We start from the raw sequence: 23399 nt of genomic DNA on the forward strand, positions 1-23399 counted from the left end.
TCCAGTGGACACTGACACAGAGCCCCATCCAGCACCTCTGGGATAAGAGAGGGAAAAAAAACATGGTTCCATTGGATAATATGATGCAAATACCAATGGACAGCACCGTTGCAGTTGGTTTACACAAATCAGCCTTGAACTTTTAACAGTGACCAGTGAGGCAGTGTTTTTAAATTGCGCTGAGAAAAGAGCGATAAAGCGATTCTTTGTTGTAAGTTGGTCCATAAAGTTGGTCCATATTTCTTTCTTTTTTTTTATTCTCTTGTACGTTAATAAGGATACAGTGTTATCCAAAGGTGTACTTATAACAATTTTATAGACAAATGATACTATTTATAGTCGTGTGGGGAGGGGCGCGAGAGTTTTCCTCTTCCTGGGCTGGGGGGCATGATAGAAAATAATTGAGAACCACTGTGCTAAATTGACACATGACAGACTTGAGGTGAGATGCATGTCGTGTGTTGTCAAGTGACTCTGGAAATAATGCAGAACTAACAAAAATAACTCGTTCATTGTTCACTATGAACATTTCAAAGTTCAAGTGATTCAAAGATGACAGACGTCTTTCTTCTACTGCAAATGTACAAGAGTCATTTATCAAACACCAACTATTGCATATACAACTCACACACAATGCGGTGGGAAATGAAGTCACACCACCTTTCAATTAACCCGCCACAAGTACAAATAATTTAACATTTTTAATAACTGTGGAAGTAAGGTAAAGTGCTTTCATTCAGCTCGCAGACCATGTCAGGCAAATAACAGATCTAAGCAATAATGTTTGATCCCCTGCAGCCACAGTAGGACGTGATTAGCTGTTCCTTTAAATGGCAGGCGAAAACAGCTGCCCATCATTTGCTGGACATTAATAATGTCGCTAACTACTTAACGCTAATCATGGCAAAGCCTGACAGTCGTAATGAAATTGAAACCATTTCCAGTTGGTTTAATTCATTTTGCTTCATTCTGTGGTTGGTCTGGTAGTTCCATCACGTTTCATTTGATCAATCAGCCCACTGCGCACAAAAAAAAAAAGAAAAAAAAAGACGGATCAGCAAGCTCCACTGTAAAACTCTAAAATGGTGGCAACAGTATCTAATTGCCCACATTTTATTTTACTTTTATTCTATATTATTCTTATTCTTTTTCAAATATTTTAAAATTGTACCATTTTAAACTATTCTTGCACCTTTATATACGCGGTCAAACTGCAGTGACAAGTTGTGTCAATCTTGTTTTTTGTGATTTTTGCAAAGCATTACACGTAGCAGGCACATTGAACAAATAAAATTAAAAAAAGAGTACAGTAACTTTAAAATGAAAAAAAAAGATACAATAGCACTGCTTTCTTCATATCATTCATTCATTCATCTTCCGAACCGCTTCATCCTCACAAGGGTCGCGGGGGTGCTGGAGCCTATCCCAGCTGTCTTCGGGCAGTAGGCGGGGGACACCCCGAATTGGTAGCCAGCCAATCGCAGGGCACACAGAGACGAACAACCATGCATACCCTCACTCACACCTCGGGACAATTTAGAGTGATCAATCAGCCTGCCATGCATGTTTTTGGAATGTGGGAGGAAACCGGAGTACCCGGAGAAAATCCACGCAGGCCCGGGGAGAACATGCAAACTCCACACAGGGAGGCCGGAGCTGGAATTGAACCCGGTACCTCTGCACTGTGAAGTCGACGTGCTAACCACTGGACTACCGGGCCACCCTCTTAATATCATCTTACTCCCAATAGTCAGACTTGCTTCCCCACTCGCTTCCTTTCAAACAATTCCCAAGAAGTACTCATACTCTGCATGAGATGGATTCATTTCACAGTTCGAATTTGAAATCTATTTTTCCATGGTGCATAACTACACAATATGTGGGTTAACTGATTTAGCTGTCACATACCAGTAATATTTTAGAAATGTGTTACATGGCCTTTGTTTTGTCATTTATATGCTGTGGAGATTTAAAGGCCAACAAGCGGAGACACATCCCAGGATGCTTCTAATCTGAGTTAATTCCTCTAAATGTAATGCAACCTGTCTTTATTTGTACAAAGCTACTGTAAATCCCCCATAAAGGGAATAGAGTCTGGTCGATGAGCTACATAATTAAATGTTGTAAGCACTGCTGTGAAGTGGTACCTGTATTATACAACAACATCAACAACAGCAACAACCCCATAATCATAAAAACATGATCATCTGCGAATAGCTCTTTTACTTATATTTAACCCCAACCAAGGGTGGGTTGAATTAAAAAAAAAAAAATCTAAAACCAAGCTCATGACAGTTTGGGATTTGACTTTGCTTGTTTTTTTTTTTTTCTCCGATGAATATTTAAGTGGGCTTGCAGAGATCATTGAAGATAGTGACATGGGATTGTGTGCGGCAGGCTTCATGAGTGTTAAAGGACGGTGAAGGAGAAAAACAAGTTGCTTGATGCAGAACAAAACATTAAAGCATGACTTGTTTTTCTCCGATTAAATCATATTAAAGTCAAGCGGATTAAAAATTTGTCCTAACATGCCTCCATGGCAACCAAGACTTTGATTTGGCTCGGGAGAGAAACAAAACAAGAATCTGACCACATGAATACTGAATGAGACTTTCCTTCAATCATCTTGGTGCTGTTTTTAGTTCTGATGCCTCAATTTAGACAGCAGGGCTGCTGCAACCAGGGAGTATGTGGCCGCGCAGGGATTTTAAATAAGAAAATTACTCGTGTATTTACAGGAACATGAAAAGGTCAGGCTATGCTAATAAAAACCTTCATGTCTTACAAGATAACCAAAGCATTGAGGTTGACTTCATACACTGGCTTCTATTTGTAATCATAAAAATGGCCTGGGGACATTAAATTGCGTCACACGCTTAAGCTTTGTGGTTCCTTAGAATTCAAACAGTGTGATGTTGCATGATAGGAGCCCTGCAACCATCTATTTGATATTCTTTGTTTTGTGCAGCAAAGCCCGCTACTGACTTCTTGTCAAGTTGACCAAGCTCCAGTAATGACTTGAACATGAGAGGCTTTAGTCCCACACAGATGTACCGGTAGCTTAAAAAACATTTATTAACATGTGATTCTGGAGGGCAGCGGCGTCAAAATGTTATGTTGGCAACTGCTGAATTGATGTTAAATCTTCAGAGGCACTAAATTATTCCTGACACTACAGTTGAGTGATCTCTTTCTGTATTATACACATTTGGGTTTCTTCTTGTGTATTTATTGACAAGCAATTTCCTTTTATGTTTTTATCCTTTCCTTTTTTTTTGCAAGCATCTCGTTTTCCAGGTGTTGAACCAGCATTCTTTGTTGAACTTTGTCGATCTTGCGACTGATCTTTGTTACGAGACCTTTTTTATTTATTTTTTGGGTGAATTCTTCCCAAGTTCATGTTTCTGGAGTCCGTTTTTGTCCGGAGCTTTACGGAAACCTGACAGAGCTGAATGGGAGTGAATATGAAAATTGAGTGGTCATTACAGATGAGGATCCTCTGTTAATAGTTGCTAAATGATCATCTAGGAGGGAATTAATGAATTTGAATGGCTCTGTAGAAAATGGAGGATGGAGGATATTAGTTTCATTATTACTGGCTATTATGGTTGCTATTGACATTTCCAGGAATAACCGAGGAGTGCTGTAAGGAGAACATCCTCATTGCTGGCAAAGATGTGCAAAGCAGCTCAGCCGGTTATAATTAGGATGTGAAATAAAAATTATAAATGCATGATCTTGTTTTGAAGGTACAGTGAGTCAGATGAAATGTCAACTTGCCTTCATGTCATTTACTTTTATATTCTACATCATAACCGTATCCTTCTTGCTGGGACTTGCCTAGTGCTTGCTGGGCACATGAACATATTTACTTTGAAATCTTGCCATGTAATTGTGAGTTAAGTTTAGTGAGCATGGTGAGTATCTGTGTTAGTGTATGCTTGTTATTCCGATAAATAAATTGGCCAGGAGCAGCATGTGGCAATTTTCAGTCACGGGTTTATTAAATTAGTGCAAAAGACAGACATTACTCATTCAAAATGTCTTCTTTTTCTTTGAGGTTGCTTTCCAGTCGAGCCCATACTGCTTCCCGTCGTTTGATGAGTGCAGGCAGGAGAGAAAAGTACTACGGTATGCACCACAAACACATTCTCTGTTTTCTTCTTTTACATCTTTCTTAGGACTTGAAAAACATGAAGAGCGAACAGGGGAGCAACATTTGAACCAAAGCACATGAGCATTGAAAACTCAAAGACCTTTCACTTTGCAATTAAACACAATTTAAAAAAAAATACCAGCAAAGATGTTACAATGAAAAAAGTCAACACCAACACCAATGGCATTAAAACTAGTTCTCAAATTCACTGGGGAAACATTTCTTCTTTCGTCACAGTCTCTGTGGGGAACCAATTAAACTACTTAAGTTAATCAATACTGTAACGTGGTAAAAAATAATATATTTATATCATAGTACTTTTTATATGGTTCACACCATTATATACTGATTCCACTCCATGACAACGAATGCAATAAAAACAGGTACATCGGAGAAACGACTCCAGAGTTTTTCCGACTTTAAAGGCTTATTGGCTACCACCTTGTCCTAAGAGACCACGACCACTTGCAGACAAAGAAACAGGCAGCATCTCTCCTCTGAAACAGAGAAACTAGATCAAACACAGTCTGTTGAGAATAGAAAAGAACACATCAAAGAGCCAACACTCTACACCCACCACGACGGTGTCTCAGCCTTTGCCGTGTTTATTGGCATGGAGGGTTGGGGGGGGGGGCTTCTGTAGGGGAGCGAGTGTTCTGGGATAGAGGGATGGGGGAAACGTGGAGGAAAAACATTCAGGATGGCAGACCAACTCTGGAAATTTATACTGCAGTGTTTGTCCAACCACAAATACATTTACGATCACACTCATCCCAAAGTGGATGGTAGGATGAGAGGTGGTGTGCATCCTGGACTAGTCGCCTGTCAATCACGGTTCTGACATCTCGGGACAGACTACCATTTATACTCGCATTCACACCTATAGACAGTTGAGGCTTCTTTGAACCGAATGTTTTTGAACTGTGGGAGGACGCTGGAATATGCAGAGAGGACCCACACAAGCAGAGCGAAAACATGCAAACTGCACACACAAAGGCTTACCAATTGTGCTGTCCTCCAGCAGTTTTGATTAAGCCTGCCATTGAGACGTTCATGAATAAAGTTTATTATTGTGGTAGAACTGTCAGCTTCTTTTTTTTGTTGTTGTACATTTCCCTTTTCCTCAAGCTAAAATGATGGAAATACTTCTCAGTAGTGCAGTTCTACACAATTAAACAGAAAATGTTTGAATATTGTTATTTTTGTCTTGATGGCGTTAGTAATACTTTTTTAAAATGGTAGTCATCACTGTAGATGGCTCAAGGGTATGTAAAGTGACGGAGGGTATCAACTCAACTATGTCTGACAGATGTTTGCCACGGGAATGAAAACCAGTCATGCTCATTAAAACAATGCTAATGAATCAAGTTAAATCACTTTATCAGCAGTAATGGAACATCTGTTCGGTAGAATATTGATTATTTGATGGGGTTCTATAATGCTGGAACGTGCTTTGACAGAATACGTCGGATCCAGGCTAAAAAAGAAATCATGCCACCTTCTACTCGACAGATTTCACAGACCAATGGACACCCGTTGTTTTTGACACTGCAAAACCTAAGATGGGGGGAAAAAATAAGGATTACATACTCAATGGTGTACGGGGTTAGTTTGGGCCGATCACAGAACGTTAAAGGCAGTCAGACAAATTTAAGATGATGAGATATTAATTGGGAAGAAGCAGTGCGCCAAGGAAAATAGCAATGAAGAAAAGCAGACAAGTGTCGCGAGAAGATGGTGATTTTTACACAACAGTTGAGCTTGTGGGGATTGTGTCTATTGTCATGTATCATTTTTCATGGTATGAAGACTCCTTCTCCTTCTCTTTCATCCTCTCTGCGAAGCCAGCGTTGTGTGTGGGAGATACGTTGTTGATTTCCGGTGGACCATTTAGCAGAAGCTACAGGCCTGGTGAGACAAGACATGAAGGCAAAAGGTTGAATAGCAGGAAGGTGAGGCATGGACAGCCCATGGGGGGAAAACCAAGGTCGACAGGGAATCACATTAACCCTTTCAGGGACAGCGGTTACTACAGTGGACAGTTTATCGTGTTATCAGGTTAAAGGGTGCATTAAAGGGTTAATTACAAACTGCGGGTATTCGTGTAGTTTCATTAAATATTTAGTGCGGACAGAACAGAAGAGAGAGGCTCTTATTCAGTGGCCCATGGGCCGGACCCGGCCCATCTCCACATTTGGTACGGCCCCCCTGAACATTAGCATAGAGTATTTTGATTTATTTTTCATCTGTGTATTTGATGATAAAGTTGGGCTTTTGCAATAAAATGTTCCTTAGTTCTGAACTATTTTCATTATTAACTATTAGCTAGTAACTATTTTATCAACATATATAACGTGACATTTGTTCCATCCTTCTGCGGTCTGTGACATTATCTGGCAACCCCATAAAAAAAAAAAACCCTGAATCTGCCTCTCTCAAGGATAACGTAATCATGGTGAAAAGGTTAGGTAAGAGAAAAAAAGGATTCGGAATGCAGGGTATTTGACCCAAAGTGGAGAAACGATTTTATTTATTTTTTGTTCAATGCAAAGAAAAGGCTGTCTGTCTCATCTGTCAAGAGGCGGTAGCGATATTCAAAGAATACAATCTGCGGAGACACCATGAATACCGTCACAAAGACAAGTACGATGGCTCAATGCGAGCAAACAAACTGCTCAGCTGAACCAGCCATCTGTTCGGGCTAGCTTTCGGGTTGCTCAACTGATAGCAAGCAGCGGTAAACCTTTCGCTGATGGAAAGTTTGCCAAGAAATGCATGAATGCTTTCATACCACGAGTCTATCAGCGAGAACATTGACCAGATCGAAGAAATCGCGGTCAATGGATATGCCCAGCTGCAGCAGAAGATGAAAGAATTTGAATTATTTTCATTAGCACAGGATGAGATCACGGATGTGCAGGACACAGCGCAACTGCTAATTTTTATTCGTGGAGTTAGCGCAAACTTTGAGATGTGCGAGGAGCTGGCAGCGCTCCAAAGTCTGAAAGGGACTACGACGGGGGGATATTTTCGGCAAAGTGCACCAAACTATGGAAGAGTTAGACCTGTGCTCGTCAAAGCTGGCCAGCAACACATCCGACAGGGCTCCAAGTCTGGTGGGCGCGTCTCGGGGTTGATGCATAAACTGGGAGATGGAAGAACGGGGTTTCAAATTCACTGCCTAATTCACCAGCAAGCACTGTGCTGCAAATTATTAACTTTTTTTCTGTGAAGAACCCGTGAGGTTTACGTAGTTATCATTTATTTCATTAACAATGTTATTATTTATTTGCTGACTTTTGTTCTGTGAAAAATGCAGAAAAGGTTATTTGATTTTGTGTGGGTTTCTGGAAAGCAATATTTTTTTTCGATCAGAGAAGCAAAAAGTTATGTGGCCCTCACAGGAAAAAGGTTTGGGGACCACTGCTCTAATTCAAGTGTTAGAAACACATTTCTTTGCACTTGTAAATGAACCGAAAGCCTGTTCTGTTAATTTTCACATATATTCTCAGCCATCTCGTTACTTCTGCGTCCCGCATCCTAAACGCATAATTTTCCCACGGGACGCACAGTTCCAAATAATGTGTTTTTGGAACGCAAGGAAATTTCTCAATCAAATCAAACAAACAAACAAAAAAAAAACTACGGCAAGCCTGAGGATTTCACGGTAACAATCGTTACCGGTAGTGTGTCGTTTCCGTGGCGTCATTTTAACAGTACCGAAAAATAGTTTAACCATAAAAGTCACCGGACACGAGTTGACCGTGTGATCAACGCGATTTCACTGGGCCTGTATGTGTGTTTGTGGTGTGGTGTGGTGTGTGAGTGTCTTTCTTCTAATTTACTTTCGTTTTGTTTTGTTTTCAGTGTTGGGGGGGGGGGGGGGTGCAACAGATAACGTTATGTGCGCATGCGGGTTGCTATTTTACTCCGCAAACTGAGGAATCGCGTGGATGAAAGTTTGAGATGGTGGCGAAAATAAAAACTCACAAAGGTCTATTAATTACGACATTTAAGAAATGGGAATGCCAGTCAGATTTTTCGTATGAATCGTCCGAAGGGCGTCTCACTAAACTCACCTGGGATGTATGCACAGAACACGAGAGCAAGATACGACGAGAGGCACGATTACGAGGCAAGTTGGTCATTAGATTTGTAGGCTAATCGTTATGAAAAATATTATGAAACAGTATTGGTTATTCTATAATTTACTGGTTGTAACATGGTAACTTTATGAATAAAACATTCGTCACAAGGTGTAGTAATGCTAATGTTAACTTTTTATATATATATACTGCGTGGGTTTTCCCCGGGTACTCCGGTCTCCTCACACATTCCAAAAACAGGCATGGCAGGCTGATTATACGCTCTAAATTGTCCCTAGGTGTGAGTGTGAGCGCAGATGGTTGTATGTCTTTGTGTGCCCTGCGATTGGTGAGGATAAGAGGATTGAAAAATGGATGGATGTGTATGTGTGTGTATACAGTATATATATACACACACACACACACTCACTCACTCACTCACACACACAGTTTTCTCTTCTTAAAATCCCGGGTCCATCACCAGAAGCTTGGCAACTTGATGGTCCTGCGCAGGATCTTAGTTGGTCCCAGTATTGCACTCTAAAATTCACATCCATTAGCAGTGCTACATTATTGCACCCTCTGATATGCCTGACCTCAAAATAAGGCCCCAACGCATCAATCACTGATTCGTGTTGCACATCAGATTGAAACGTGAGATGGTTGTGGTCAGTGTAATTTAAGTTGGCACCTGAGCACTACTTGCGTTGACCTTAAACTGGTTCAATGCATTGAGTTCTGTGTGTGTGTGTGTGTGTTTGTGTGTGTGTCCGTGCGTGCACACATACGTGTAGAGTGGTTTCCTGTGGCAGTATGACAATTTGTCACAGCAGATGGAATTACAGCAGATCAAGATGTAACACAATCACGGTATTCATAGCTATAGAGAGAGCGGGCTGACTCACACACATACATAGACACACGCACGCTGGACAATGATTTGAAATATGAGGCTTTATCGATTGTTTCTCATCTTCTGTTTGTGACATGTTGGAAGATGTCTGAGCTTGAATGAAGTATTTTTCCATTCCAGCTAGCAGCTTCATTTTGTCCCCTCTTCGGCACTTGGGGGTTCCAAATAGAGGCCACATTAGGTGTGGTGCTAAAAGGTTATACATTTATAGAAGGGATTTGGAGAATATGTTATTCTAACAACTTGAACACTATTGTCAACTAACAGACGCTATCTTATTTTGTGATGAATTTGTAATTATTAAAAAAATATAAACGTAAATCCATAGGTTGTACTTATGAAAACCTTTATGGCACTTTTTATGCAACTGTTAGAAATGACTGAAAGAAAACGTTTGGTTTACCCACATTGTGTAGGTGTACCTAATGGTATGTATTGTTTTGTACTTCTTGTGCTTTTCCTCTAATGAGTTTATACACAGGATGATGAGATTATAAAGTAGCATGCACTATATTTGATTGTATTGCAACACCACACTCCTGCTTCTGGATGGCTGTGATAATGCAGTGCTACAACACCATTAAACAGACAATTTATTGCACTGACATAGAAAGATTTCTCAAGAGCAGAATAGCTTTTACTTTACAGGCTTACTGCTGAGCCTTTTTGGGACTGCTCATTCAGCAAAATGCATGTGGTGCAATACGGTGTAAAACAGGCCGCGTGAGATGGAGGCAATTTGACATAGCCTGTGTCTGTTTCTTAGTGGTCTACTGTCAAATTATGTGCTCAGTGATTCTGTTTGTTGTTTGCGCTCACAGTACTGCCATGCTTCCTTTCATAGGTTGGCAGTCACTACCATTTAGGTTAAGGCAACAAACTCATTGCGGACCTGCAGTACCTTATTAACCTGACAGTATCTCTTATTTTTCATCGCCCTCAATGCAGTGGTGGTTCTAGAGTCATCATCCGTCAAATGTAATTATACAGTTCTTCATCACAAGAGCTTAAAAGTCCCACAGTTGACAAATGTTCAATACCTCCCCTAATGCACCCCCCCCCCCCACACACACACACACACTCCAAGATGGCAAGGAAAAACTCAAAAGCCCACATGAGAGAAAAAAAATATGAAACCATGAGAAGAGACCACATATGTGTGGATGACCGGGCTGCAATGGATGCAGAATGGGCAACATTGAACTGTACACATCATGGAGTGCTAAACAATGTTTGGTTGAAAAACATGACTGTCCATTTCATAAAAAAAAGGTACTGCAGGAAGACACCTCCAGAGAAGTGGGTCTTCTGGACCAATTTTACTCAGGAGGCCTGGCTGGGGCCAGGGGTTTTGTCAGGTCAGAGGCACTCATTCAACCCACGAACATTACTTCATGTTACCACAATACAAAACCAAGCAATCCTACAACAGGAGCCTCTTTTACATGTTATTCAGAAACTGGGTTGCTTAAACATTGCATATTCCCCTCCATGGTTGAAAACGTAGACAAAAAGGACATTATGTTTCATTTCCACACCATATCGACAAATAACAAGGAGAACACTGTTATAGCGCCAGATGATGATGTTGAGAGAGATGAAGAGAAGCAACTTGGTTGGGTGTCACAGAGGGAAAGCCAGAGGACCCGGGAGATACTTTCAGATAGAAGATAGAGCACATAAAAGAGAGACAGATGAAGATCCTGAGAGTGAGGAGGCTGCAATACAAGCGGAGTGAGAGAATACACAGGGGCTGCATGTAAATCCACAAGCACTAGACCATCAGGTTTGTAGGGGGAAAAAAAAGCCCATTTGCCTGCTTAGTGTGTGCGTCTGCTTTAGTATTTATTTTTTGATTCAATTCACACAATTCCTTCAATTGTGCCCCTAGTTGTTCCCCGGGCACAGCATTTCTTCTCAGCTGCATTGTCATGGCGAAAGGTGTCATTGCATGGCCACAATATGGGTGGACATGCGCTGTCACCTGATATGATGCCGGTAGGTCGATCTTGATGCAGATTTCTGTAGATCTGGCTCCCTCTTGGCATTTATGCATCAACTCTGGCCATTTCATGAAACAGGTGGTTTTTGTGATGCCTGCATTCCCTACAAGTTGCACATTGATGCTGTGCCTTTGTACCTCCTCCCAATGTGCTTGAATGTGGATGATCTATAACGCAGTACTTGGCATTCTCCCAGTTTCACAGAACTTGATCTGTCTGATTTTTGCCTGGATTTGTTGTAAATTTGATCAATTGCACTGCAAATCTGCTGGTTTTAATTCGACACCATATGATGTTTAACACAGGCAAAGTGTCTGGTTGCATCCACACTATCCAGTGTTAAAGTAACATTGACTAAAATGTTAAATGTTCAACACAGTAATAATGACACAACTGGGTGTTGATTAACATTTTGTGTGTTCATGCCAACACTACACAGTGTGGGGAAACATACTGTCAGAGCTTTTCTCGGACAAAATTAAAGAAATGACTTCAATATCGCCGGAAGCGGATCTCTGAGAGCAAACGACGGTTTAGTTGCTCCGCGATCACACTCTCGAGCTCCCTTCCCGCCAATTCGGACTTTTATTGTAACATACAAGGAAAACACTGCCGCCGATATTTGCATACCGCACCCCCGGTCCGGCCCCTCGGTAGTGATTGGTTATCTTGGTTTGAGCTTTGAACGTTGACTCCTTTCTGTCTGGTCTACGCTGAATCAACATGTTGCAGACTTTGCGGACGACGAATATCGCCTGGGCATGACGGGTGTTCTCAAATCGTCTTTTGTTGTTCAACCGCTGTTCCTGGATTATTCATTCCCCCTTTGCGACCGAGTCTAGCCCTCTCTTCTCTGATCGCCCACCTGCATTGACGTGCTAATTGTGGACTTCAACAGCCCTCCGGCCAAGTGGCCGGCGCCTTTGTGCCATTTGGGGGTGCTGGATACGCACCCAAACGTTTAGACGTGCCCAAATAAAATGAAACTTTAAACATGATACAATTTTGCTCATAGATTCCTCTAACACATACCGAATGTCTTGTCTCTACGTCTGTCCAACCTCTGTGAAACTGGTCCGCTACCCCAGGAAAAATTTGGGGACACTAGTTTGTTATGTGCTTTATTTGTGCTGTAAAAATAGTTATTAATTAAATCAGCTATGAGAGATTATTTTTTTAAAATGAATGATGCTCATTCGACTGAATGGAGTCAGGTGTCGTACCACCCAGTCCAAAAAAGTCACGCGCAGCTCAACACGATAGCTGCCTGCACCTACTTCAACCAAAACATGTTCAGTTGGCCCTGTAGCCCATGCGATGGCATGACATCCCACGAAATACAACTACTGGCCAATTTATTTTAAACAATATGAAATTGAAAACGCAAGTAGAAACCAAGCTACGACGTACATTTTTTTTTTCCATCAAATACCATCATGTGAAATTCTGCCTACCCGAGGGAAGTTTGAGTTCATCGTGCAAGCGAGGTGGAAAATGATGCTGAAAAAAAATCTTGATCAAGACAACTTCAGACATTCCGTAAGGATGGTGTTTCGATTTCAAATGGACACCAATCAGGGTTGAGTTCAGGTGACAGCCCATTTTAACACCATACCAGGATTACATCCTAGACTACACAGACTATTTCATTACTGAGTGGTGTGAATGCAAATGCTAACATTTCTTTTTCACGCTGTCCCTAAACTTTGAACACTCACTGATTTGCAGTATGGCTGAACATGAAAGTCAATGCGGATGACCCTCTTCACAGCCAATGGAAGTTCCTGTAGTTTGCTCTTCTTGCGGTTCAAGTAGATTGATAATGACTCAATTCAGCTTTATTTGTAAAGCACTTTCATAACAGCTGCCACTGTAACAAAGTACTTTACAGAACATGTGCTAAAATATTGACAAAAATACAAACATGACAGACGAACCATTTTTTTTCTCCCTTCTTACATATGCCGTGTTGTTTGAAGATTTTATAAAGGATGCAATGTCTACACACCAAATCCAAATCTTGCATGTTTTAGCTTCTGAGTACCTTTGTTGTAGTTTGGGGCATGCACTGTATACTGCAGCTTTCGGGAAAAAAAAAAATGGAATTTGAATCAGAAACTTGGTTTTGACTTAAAATATGCGAGTGCATCGAATCAAACTACATTGAATCGTCCCACTTCAAAATACAGTACAGTATATTGCGTTAGGCAAAAAGAGTCTTGGAGTGTGGAGTGGAGAGAGAGATACAGTATATCTGTGAAGGAAAAGCCACATTCGCTGTCCTGACGAGTTCATTCATATGTATGCGGAAAAACAACAAGAAACTCATTGCATTAATTGTACCCTCTCGAACTGAGTCATACCATATTCGATCAAATCGTAATCCCACTGAATCAAACCAAATTGTTCCCTTTTAAAATCAATCCTTCCTTTAATGATGTCGCACCTCATGTTTCGAGATACATAATGAATCATCCTTTAATGGTGAGATGCACAACCCTTCTGTGCACACTTTGGCTACATGCCCATTTATTTATTTATTTATGTATTTATTTATTTGCTGTTGTAGACAATACGCAAGTAATGGCTGTCATTGTTGGAATGGTCCCTTGTTAGAAAAACAGCTCTAATGACTCCACAGTTACCTCCCAGTTCATCCCTGCACTCATTAAAGTATCTGCAGCCTATTTAATGCAGGTGTGCCCATCCGTTTTCGGTACACTCTGAAGCTAATAAGGTATTAAAAAGACTCAGCACTATTTGAGCCATTAGAAGTAGAGGTGCAGTGGAAAAGGGGCAAAGCATGTTTTATGGCTTCGTGTTTATGTAATTACCTTACATATAAACACATCCTTCGTCACACAAACTGCAGAAACTGGTGACAAGATAGCCGTTCTTGTGGTTTTACTGATGAGACCTGACTTCATAACCACCAACTCACTAGTCCCAATTAAATTGATCTCAGAGGAACCAGTAAGGAGGAGGACTGGCAGTAGCCAGTCATCAATCAAGCTTTCATGAACAAGGTAGAAACGAGAGAGAAGCCACTTATGAGTTCCAGTGTCACACATTGAAAGCCTTATTGCACGGAACATTACGTGGCAAGAATTAAAAGCCATTGTTCACAGATGCTTTTCTTTCAAATCGATGGAACTTGAAAAAAGAGGCACATTTTTATTAAGTGAGCCAAGCTTGCAGGGGGATGGCTTGATAAAGCTCACAGCTGGCATTGTTGCCAAAGGGCCATTTGACAAGGACTGAATTAAGTATTGCAACCTGGTGATTTCCCTTTATGGCTTGTTCTTTATACTCATGTAACCAGCATTGAAACAAATCATTAACATTAAACCCAATTTGAATATTTTGAAGACTCATATACAGTATATATTAAAAAAAGAACTCGGAAGAAGCTGATAAAAGTATGGAATTTTAATTTGGGATAATACATGGCATTAAAAAAACTACCTTTTTTTTAAACAACCAGAAACTGCACTGTAATTACAAAAAAAAGTGTGATATTTTTCCTTGATTCAATGTTCAGTTCATAATTCAAAAGGAGGAATAGGACTCTGCAGGGCTTCAATGCATTCAATTAAACAATCAAAGAATCAATCAGCCAGTCAATCAAACTTGATGTAGCACTTTTCATCTCAAGTGGAAATCAAAGTGCTTCACAAGACATAAAATCAACCTCCCTCACTTGCCCAAAAGGATACGGACACAGACGTGCGCTGGTAAACATTAACCCGCAAGACACAAGACACCCAGGAGCAACACACCTGATTCAAATCATCAGGATCGTTCTAATGCTGCTTCAGAGCTGATCATCTGAATCAGGTGTTTTGCAGGCGGGAGAGCTGGAAAACAGGCAGGACAGTGGCCCTCCGGGCCCGGAGCTGGACATGTCTGCACAGGGGTGTCCAAAGTTGGTCCTCAAGGGCCGCTGTCCTGCCTGTTTTCCAGCTCTCCAAGGAGCAACGCACCTGATTCAAATCATCAGGATTGTTCTAATGCTGCTTCAGAGCTGGCTGAGGAGCTGCTCATCTGAATCAGGTGTGTTGCATCTGGGAGAGATGCAAAACAGGCAGGACAGTGGCCCTCCAGGCCCGGAGCTGGACATGCCTGCTGTAGAAGAATGAAAATGGCTATCATAGTGAAGTGGAGGATCAGAGAAGACAAACAGTGTGGACTAAATACCCCAGGGATCCTAGTTTGTTTTTTGTTTTTTTGCAGTACGCAGGGGTAAATTGTTTGGTTTTCCAACACCCTCACCCTCTCGTTTACTCTTGCCATTTCAATATTCTGGAACTCTTGCTGAAATGACAAAGAAAAGCAGACACAATCAAGTTTCCTGGAGTGCTCCACAGCTTCAGACCAATTTATTGCTACAGCTTGTAATCCTGCATGGACAAAATTGAGGTTGGCGCTTGAAGACCTAAATCGAGCAAAAGTGGGGGAATTATCTACAACACCTAAGGAAACTGTGTGCGTGAATTTATGAAATGCCACTTCATAAATGTAATTCTCTTATAGGCATGAGTAGTTTAAGTCCAAGCCACCAACCTGTAGAAACTATATATAAACGATGCCGTCTCTGCTTTCGCATTGCTTTAGCCATCCATTTTCTGTTTTGAAAATGTGTTTGGAGCTTGCGAAAAGCTGTTGAGGAGAGATAATACATGCCCGTTAGTGATGCAAAGAGCATCAGTATACATGTGCCACATTTTTTGACTCCATTTTAGTTCAGAGGACATATGCCGCGGAAATACATTTAACTCTTTTAATGTAATGAGTATATTTCCCAAATGCTACTCTGTGTAATTGTATATGACTTGTATATTTGTATATGGAGACACTACTATACTGTTGTAGTACCATAAAGGGAGAAAAAAGATTTTAATCTCCATACATTCATCTCCTTTTCTCATCCCTTCCCTGTGGCTCTTTCCCTTTTCCGTTCTCTCATCTCTCCGTGTCAGTGTCAGAGTTCAGCTTGGAGATAAGGGAATAGAAACAGAATCCCGTGTGGCTCTCTATCATCCTCTCACATTCAACACTCTAGTGATCAGTCGCCTATGTCTGTGGCTCAGTGTTGCTCTCTGTGATGAGCTCGGGCAGGAGTCATCTCTCCTGGTGCCTGCTGGGCTTGTGTGAGGAGCTTTTCAGTGTTTGACCTGGAGCTCATGTCGCTCAGAACCAACCGTGGCATTGTAAAAAGGGAGACGTGGACTCACCATCGGCGTTAGATCAGCGTGTTTGGTCACACACGCTATGGGTAAGAGGAGAAAAAAAAATGTCATCTGTAGCAGCTATTTGGTTAGTAAATGCTACAGTACATCAATGCAATTTTTGAATGAATGCAAGTATTTTTTGAAGGAAAAAGAAATGGCAACTCATGAACCTAATATCACAAAGTACCACACTTTCCAAATGCAGAGGCACCCACCGACATTCCAATTGCAATTAAGAGCGTTCCTTAAAAGTCGACTGTGTTCTCGGGCCATCATTAAACTTGGAGACAGGATTTCAACAATATTGATAACTACAACAAGGGTACTAATTACGCACTCAACCCGACAACTTTTTCAAATGCCAATATTTTGATAAAGTATCAGTCTGGTTTTAGGGTAAACCACAGTCAAGACCGCCCTAGTCAATTATTAAATCAATTTCAAAGTAATCTTGATTGCCCAAAACAAAGGGTGTTGGTTTTGCTTGATCTTTGTGCCACTTTTGATATGGTAGAGCACACCATCCTTTAATTGAGACTAAAATATCTGATGGCGTCTCTGGTGCTGTACACAAATGTTTTTTTATTCTACCTCACTGAGAGAGGTTTTTATGACAAGTTTGGATGCATGTTTCATTGAAGTCTATGAAATAATGTGGTGTCCCACAGGGTTGAATTTTAGGTAGTTATCGTTCAATTTACATATGCTCTTAGCGTCATTAGGAGGCACAAAGTGAACTTCCTCGGCGATGCTGACGATATGCAGCTGTACATTTCTGTATCTCTTGAAGATACCAGTCAATTGGCTGTTCTTGATAAAACCAATCCGTCTGTTTTTAACCTGATTTTAACCTTACTGACCGAGGACATCCAACGTTCAACGATCTAATGTTTTATAAGATTGTCCGATAAGGTTATCCTTAATGTCGAAGGTGTGTTGAGAATAGATTTGTCCCGATAATAGGGTCAGAAATGAGTCGGGGCCCTCAATGTTGGGTATCAATCATGTTCAATTACTGTACTTACAACCAAAAATCTTCATGTGTGTGGGGAAAACCGCCACTCCTGAGCCATTTGACTCTGTGAACGGAATTTAGCCAACCAAAGAATCATCCCGAATGATGAACCAGGAAGCAGCGGTGAATTCAACAAAAATGTTGCTTTTTGTAAAAGCTTGTTGCCTGGACCGCACGAGCTTTTTTCCAAAGCATTTCCCTCCATTTGCCATTTTCCAACACTCCTGCCCCACATCCTCTTCGGAACCACATCCGCCTCACAGTGCAGAGATTATGGCCTTCCTGCATGGAGTTTGCATGTTCTCCCCTGTGCCTGCGTGGGTTTTCTCCAGGTACTCCGGTTTCCTCCCGCACTCCAAAAACATGCATGGTAGGTAAACCGAACACTCTGAATTGCCCCGAGGTGTGACTGTGAGTGTGGATGTTTGTTTGTGTGTGCCCTGCGGGTGGCTGGCAACAGGTTCAGCCCGAAGACGGCTTTGATAGGATCCAGCATGCCCGTGACCCTCGTGGGGATGAGCGGATTCGAAAACAGATGAATGGCTAGATTACATATCATGCAAGAACTCTGCCTCTGAGGACTGTGTTCTAGACTGGTGACGTAGCAAAATCTTTAGGTGTGTAGTGTGTTCTGTGTTGAGATTATGGGAGCAGACCACACAAAATATGCCCCAAAACTCATTTTCTATCAATATGTGTGTGGTCTGTCACGAAAAAAAATCTTTTCAGACTTAAAAAATCCTTATATGCGGACCAGGCCATAGCTGAGCATACCCAGACACAGAGGAAAACACACACTATCAGCCTGAGCATGCAGATCAAGTCCCTCTTAAGAAGTATGCCCTCTCTTTTTCCTCTCTTTTCCTCTCATAGGTGTCCTCTGGCGCCCCTCATGTTAATAGTTTTTTTTTCTGTTCATCCTTCAACCTTACCTTCCCAACACATCTTTAAACTGTAGATTCCGATTCTTCAGATACTGAAGGTTATGTTTTCAGATGTGGCCTCCTTTACCTAAAACTCCTTTTGTTTTGTATTTTCATTTGCTAAATGTCGTTTTTCTACCCTTTGTCCCCTTCTGAGCTTCACTTGGCTACCTGCTTGGCCGATTATATGTGGCCACCACATTGTCACCTCATTCTGCACCCGTTTCCAAGTCACGTCATTCCACGCTTCTGTTCAAGTCACGTCGTCTTAATTTGTGTCTCATCATCCCTTCCTTCTACACCCACTTTGTATATCCAAGTCATCTTGTTCTGCCACTTGAACTCGCATGGTGCAAGTCTGTCCACCCAATTCCCCTTTACATCTGCTCCTCTTGTACCTGGTGTCCCCCAACCTCCCTGCAACAGGCCGATCTAGACTCAGTTCCGTCCCCAAGGCAGCGCTAGGTCACAATGTCTGCTCAGTGGCCCATTGTGACGCGTTTACCTGTTCACGTCCAGACTGACCGTCGTGCAGATGACCCGACCACGTTGAGACTATGTGGCCCGGACTACCACGCCAGCAGCTGTGTTCAAAAGTATTCATTACTCAAGAGAAAGTATAGATATTGGGTTTGAAAAATACTTTAGTACACCAGTAAGTTGAAGTATGAAATATAGCTTTTTAGTGAAGTAAAAGTGTAATGGGAATGAAGGATGTTGCGGCCTCTTTGGCTCGGTAAGAGACAGGAACATATGAAGGACGCCAGAGACAAAAAGAAGAGGTCAAATGACACAGCTTTATTTTGCCCAAAAATAAGTTCAAACAAACAAGCAAAAAGACCCTGACCAAAAGTAGAATAAAGAGGGCCAGCACTGGAACAAAACCCAAATCAAAGGTTGTTGTATCCAGTGTTGTCCACCTAACCAAAGAAAAAGAATCAAATCTAGAGTCACAAAAAGAACACCGAAGTAATGGGGCTCCTGGCGATCACCAGCCCAAATTAAAATAATAAAGTAACACAAGAAAGGTTCCAGCATGCTAATCATGCATGAAACTGGGCAGCTGTGGGGGAAAAAATGAGAACAACGAATGATTGGCATCACTGCAAACAGTGTAGCAGGAGCATTGTTGTGTGCCGTGTCTTTCAAAGGAAAAGCACACCCTGTAGCCTCCTCACTACTCATTATATCCTCTCCACCTAAGTGTTAATTGTTACCAGGTATGACACCAGATAGGCAGGAGAAGCGGTCGTGTCCACTGGTGGCGAGAGGAACTGCAAACAAACCCTCACGACCACACGTAACAAAGGAGAGAAAAAAAGAATGCATTGAAGCGGAAGTAAAGTCAAACATTTACTTGTCATTATGTTCTTTGATAATCCAAATGCGTTTTTTTGGATTAATCTTTCCTAAATGAAATACTTATCGGATTAATCCACCTCACCCCAATCATTTTTTCTTTTTTAATTTAGCCCAAGGAGAAAAGCTTGAGCCATGTCACAGGGGCCTATTGTGCATTACCCCACCTTCCCCCAAAAAAGGTCATAATGATTACAATGTTATGTTAAAATGTTACATTGAAGTCCACCTGTTTCAGCTGCTAAAGATGATCGTATTTAGTAGACCTACAAGTCAAATAATTAAAGTGCCTTGTTCACTATTGAGCATTAATGTGTGTTTCATGGAGTGAAAGTTCAGTAGTGGCGCAAAAAGTCAAATTTCAATGAAACAAAATGAAATTGGGGCTTTTTTTTTAAGTGTAAGGAGTAAAAGTAAAGATATTTGCGGAAAAATGTAAACAGTGGAAGGAGGAAGTAGGGTGAAAAATAACCACTCCACTCCACTCAAGTATACAGTGACAAAATTTCTTCTAAAGTAAGGTCACAAAGTATGTTTACTTTGTGGCTAGACACCTCTGCAGTCACCTGTCCACGTTTAGGTACATTTTCAGTCACACATTATTTAATTAATTGCCTTTTAAATCATAAAGCTTAATTTAAGCATTTTGCCTTGCTATGCAATTCTGCAGCATGTTACTTTAGCCATTGAATCATTGTTTTCATCAGCGCAGTGATATCATTTAACCCAGAGGCTTTATTTGTATTTTTTTGTTTTTACTGATATTCTTCATCAAGAGCCAGGAGATGATATTGGCTGAGGTGATTCCCTGAGGTGGAGTGAAATTTCATTATTTTGACATAAACGAGAGCAAGGATGGATGCACAGACGCTCTCACGAGCCGGCACTCGTGACTTGTGAGGACTGAGGAAATGATTCACAACCGGAATGTCGAGCCTGATAAAAAATACAGGTGACGCAACCTTCTTTCACTGGATATATAGACATTACTTGTTGTTGGATTTATTATTTTTAGTAATCATACATTCGCATATTATTCGATTGATTCTCGCAAAGACAATTTATGCTCGCAAAGAAGAATGCTTCTGCCTGTCATGATAATTTGATTTTGCTTGCAAAGAAGAACGCTTATGCTTGTAATCATTAGTTGACTTTGCCTGCAATGAAGAACGCTTATGCTTTCAATAAAGATATATCCTTTATTATTTACTCACATCTATAATCATTATATATTCTTCATTATGTACTCACTTTTATAATCAAGAATGCTTGGTGCACTGTGTGAAAGGTTAGGGACGCAACCACCTTTCCGAGGACGTGGTTTGGGAAGAGATAACTGTTAAGACTAAACAGTGAGCAAGGGTGAACAGTGAATAGAGACATCAACACCGCTGCAACGTGATGTTTTTGTGACATTTGCACACATGTACGTAAATTGCACTCACATACACACATAGTCAAACAAGTTCAGTGTGTGTTCAACAGCCCCCACCCTTTAGGTTGGACACACCTATGTAGTAGCTTTCCCAATAAATGAGGAGGTGAAGGGGGAGATCGTGAGGGTGACGTGCCGAGAACTGAAACCGAATGCTTCTCCTCGTTCCCTCCTGGTACCAGAATCGAGTCTCCCGTCTCCTCCTTTTGTTTATTCCTGAGTGTCAAATTGGATAAACCTGACACTTGTTATTCGTAAAAACCAGATTCAAGGAAATAATATATGCATCAAATGCACATTATGACATGGATAAAAGTGCTTCCCCCGGGTCTAAGTCGATTCAGCCGAATGCATCATCTTTTACCTTATATGCTTCTAGGGAATGAGAGACCATAAACGCAAAGACAGTGCCCCGCAACCAAAAGAAATGAATCTTAATTTTTTTTTCAGGCCTTCCCTTTTTTTTTTATAAAACAGAGCTGAAAAAAATTGGCCTCGATGCATGATGTGGCGGCACGCTCACTGCCATTGAGCCGCGCTGAGTCTGACTCATTCAAAGCATTAGTTCCCAAAACATCAGTCATAGTACAGATACAGATACAGATACACATGCCGTGAAAACAAATGTTCTTGAAATATAGAGTTAATAGTCTTCATTTAGTCCTGTATTTTTGATTTGCTACCCTGTACGATTTGTTTTGGTTGCTGGAATAACAATAAACTGTTTTTTGATATTTCCCCGAAGTATTGCAAATCCTCCCACCGAAAACTTGACAACTGGAGTCTTTACACAGATACACACCACACACATTGATCTGCATCAATACCCAAATAGATCCAAACGGTGAGAAAGATTAGTGGTGGTTTTTTGAATACTGCAGTCCACATGAGTTAACGCTAAACTGTGATGTTATATTATGAGAGCGTTTCTGATGGTTCAAGAAACAGCGTGATGCGGAGATCGGAAAACTGCCAGGGAACCAACTCTAAAATGAGTAATATGAAACTGGCATAGGAGACAAGTAGTGTGACAGATGAAGGATCAATATAAGAAGGCTGCAAGAAGACGAGAAAGAGTGCTCAAAGAGACATGGCTGTGATTTTCATCAATTAACTTCATTGCTGGCTGAAAAATCTAATGGGAGAACTACGATTCCACCTTCCTTCAGAGCTAAAATAACAGTCTACTTTTTGCTCCTTTTGGTGTCAACTCACGCTGATACTGTCTTTTAAATGTTCACATTATGGCTTTCTTCTTTTTACCATTGCCTCTACCTCTGGTGTACAAGTTGCAAACCTTGAGACAGATGGACAGAATGTACAGGCCCCCAAAGTTCTTCAAGATTTTTCTTTTCAAATTTGCTGTTGGAGATTTATTTTGTGAATGGAGGAGGCTGAATTATTGCTGCTTGCTAATGGCCTCATGAGACATACTGAAAACAAGAGGAGCTTTTGAAATACATGTGTTTACATAGTTTACAGAAAAAAAAAGTGTGAGCCATAAATCCGTACCTCAGTAGCATGGGCAGTGACCAAACGTTCCCACATTTGTATTCTGAAGGTTATTACTGTGGGGTTGGTTCCTATATAATTTATAGGCAAATGTATTTAATATTCTGTTCAGAAAGACTGTTGAATATAAATCAAGGCTGTTGACAGGGTATTCAGATTCATGAAGCGACACAGAATGTCATCCATAATCACTTAAGAGTTTCATGTTTAATAAGGATACTTAAAAGTATGTTTTCAAGTACTAAAGGGATCATTATCATCTGGTTCTCTGTCTGTGCAGTGATACTTACATGGTAGGACAAGAATGAGTGTTGCAAGCATGACGAGAAGGCTGGCGTGGTATGAATGGGCAGAGCTGCAGAGCATCTTGTTCTTCTTGCAGACGCAGACCTGAACTTTGACCTCCGAGTTGTTGGACAAAGGAGGCACCCCTGAATCAGTGATGAGCAATGGAAGATGATAGTTGGCTTTCTTCAGACCGTGCAGCAACATGATTTGGGAGTGTGTGGCTAAGGAGAGGGTGAGAGAAAAAGAGAGAGTGAGCGATTTCATAAACGCAATCTAAATCCATCCATCCAACCATTTTCTAATCCGCCTATCCTCATGAGGGTCACGGGTGTGCTGGAGTCCATCCCAGCAGTAGGCGGGGCACACCCCGAACTGGCTGCCAGCCAATCGCATTACGCACATTGACAAAAAAACCATTCACGCTCACAATCACACCTAGGAACAATTTAGAGTGTCCCATTAACCTGTGGTGCATGCTT

The 23399-nt window shown here is 41.2% G+C and overlaps 1 protein-coding gene and 1 long non-coding RNA gene across 2 annotated transcripts in view; both read right to left on the reverse strand.

Moving 5' to 3' along the window:
* Window positions 1–3981: 3981 nt before the first annotated feature.
* The window catches only part of cdh13 (cadherin 13, H-cadherin (heart)), a 267321-nt gene continuing 247903 nt past the window's right edge, over window positions 3982–23399 (reverse strand). Inside the window, exons 14-15 of the mRNA XM_086108938.1 lie at window positions 22923–23141; window positions 3982–6064 (exon numbers count right to left, since the gene is read on the reverse strand). Of these exons, the coding sequence (XP_085965064.1) occupies window positions 6057–6064; window positions 22923–23141 (227 nt within the window). The 3' untranslated portion in view covers window positions 3982–6056. The remainder of the gene's footprint in view (window positions 6065–22922; window positions 23142–23399) is intronic.
* On the reverse strand, window positions 14660–18116 carry LOC147205988 (uncharacterized). Its single transcript, XR_015100744.1, has 3 exons — window positions 16392–18116; window positions 15721–15816; window positions 14660–15471 (listed from the first exon to the last, which is right to left on the reverse strand). It is a non-coding gene; the product is annotated as an uncharacterized LOC147205988 (long non-coding RNA).

Source organism: Hippocampus guttulatus, chromosome 4, assembly GCF_054856545.1.
Source record: "Hippocampus guttulatus isolate MCC_2025c chromosome 4, RoL_Hgut_1.0, whole genome shotgun sequence".
In the NCBI taxonomy this organism is placed as follows: Eukaryota; Metazoa; Chordata; class Actinopteri; order Syngnathiformes; family Syngnathidae; genus Hippocampus; species Hippocampus guttulatus.